Raw genomic sequence first — 1147 nt, 5'->3', positions numbered from 1 at the left:
AGGATGAGCAATGTGACAGAATTCATTCTGCTGGGCCTGACCCAGAACCCACAGCTGCAGAAATTCTTATCTGCTGTGTTTCTAATCACCTACTTGATCACACTGACAGGTAACCTGCTCATCTCGGTCACCATCTTCATCAGCCCAGCTCTGGGTTCTCCCATGTTCTTTTTTCTGTCCTACTTGTCCATTTTAGATGCTTTCTACTCTTCTTCCATTGTACCTAAAATAATCTTTGACTTGATCTCTGACAAGAACACCATATCCTTCAATGGCTGCATGACTCAGCTCTTTGCTGAACATTTCTTTGGTGGGGTTGAGATCATCCTATTGGCTGTCATGGCCTATGACCGCTATGTCGCCATCTGTAAGCCTTTACATTACATGACCATCATGAGCCCACCTGTCTGTGCTTTCTTGCTGGGAATGGCTGGGATGTTAGGTTTTCTTCATGGAGGGATCCAGGTTTTGTTCATGGTGCAGTTAGCATTCTGTGGCCCCAATGTCATTGACCATTTTATGTGTGATTTAATACCTCTCCTGGAACTAGCCTGTACAGACACTGACACCTTGGGGCCCCTGATTGCTGCCAACAGTGGGTCACTATGTTTCCTCATTTTCTCTATGCTAGTTGCTTCTTACATTGTCATCCTGTACTCTCTGAGGACCCATAGCTCCGAAGGGCGTCGCAAAGCCCTGTCTACCTGTGCTTCTCATGTCACTGTTGTCATCTTATTCTTTGTACCTTGTTCATTCCTGTACCTGAGACCCATAACCTCCTTCCCTGCTGACAAAGCTGTGACTGTGTTTTATACCATAGTAACTCCCATGTTGAACCCTTTAATCTACACTCTCAGAAATGCAGAAGTGAAAAATGTCATGAAGAAACTCTGGGGGCAAGTAATAAAAACTGGTGATAAATGAATCTTGGGATTAGAATATTTACATAAAAATATCTAGTGATAGTGTAGAGAGATGTATTCCCCTTCTTAGTTGATTAAACTTGGGATAGTCAATTATCCGGTCTGGATCAGTTTTCTTCAGGACCACATATATTGTGGGTACACCTTAAGGTACAGTAGGCATGGTGCCTAGAGCCCAGAATAATTTTAGGAGCCCCTGAAATGGATTAATATTTTTAAAATAA

The 1147-nt window shown here is 42.9% G+C and overlaps 1 protein-coding gene across 1 annotated transcript; it reads left to right on the top strand.

Moving 5' to 3' along the window:
* On the top strand, positions 1 to 924 carry LOC125282277 (olfactory receptor 4C45-like). The gene has a single exon (XM_048216582.1). The coding sequence runs from the start codon at positions 4 to 6 to the stop codon at positions 922 to 924; it is 921 nt and encodes a 306-aa protein (XP_048072539.1). The 5' UTR covers positions 1 to 3.
* The last annotated feature ends 223 nt before the right edge of the window (positions 925 to 1147 follow it).

This window comes from Ursus arctos, unplaced genomic scaffold (assembly GCF_023065955.2).
Source record: "Ursus arctos isolate Adak ecotype North America unplaced genomic scaffold, UrsArc2.0 scaffold_23, whole genome shotgun sequence".
In the NCBI taxonomy this organism is placed as follows: domain Eukaryota; kingdom Metazoa; phylum Chordata; class Mammalia; order Carnivora; family Ursidae; genus Ursus; species Ursus arctos.
This window is presented reverse-complemented; position numbering and strand designations above follow the sequence as displayed.

Excerpts from the sequence above, each read along its gene's own strand:
- LOC125282277 (XM_048216582.1), top strand. The coding sequence starts at position 4 with ATGAGCAATGTGACAGAATTCATTCTGCTGGGCCTGACCCAGAACCCA.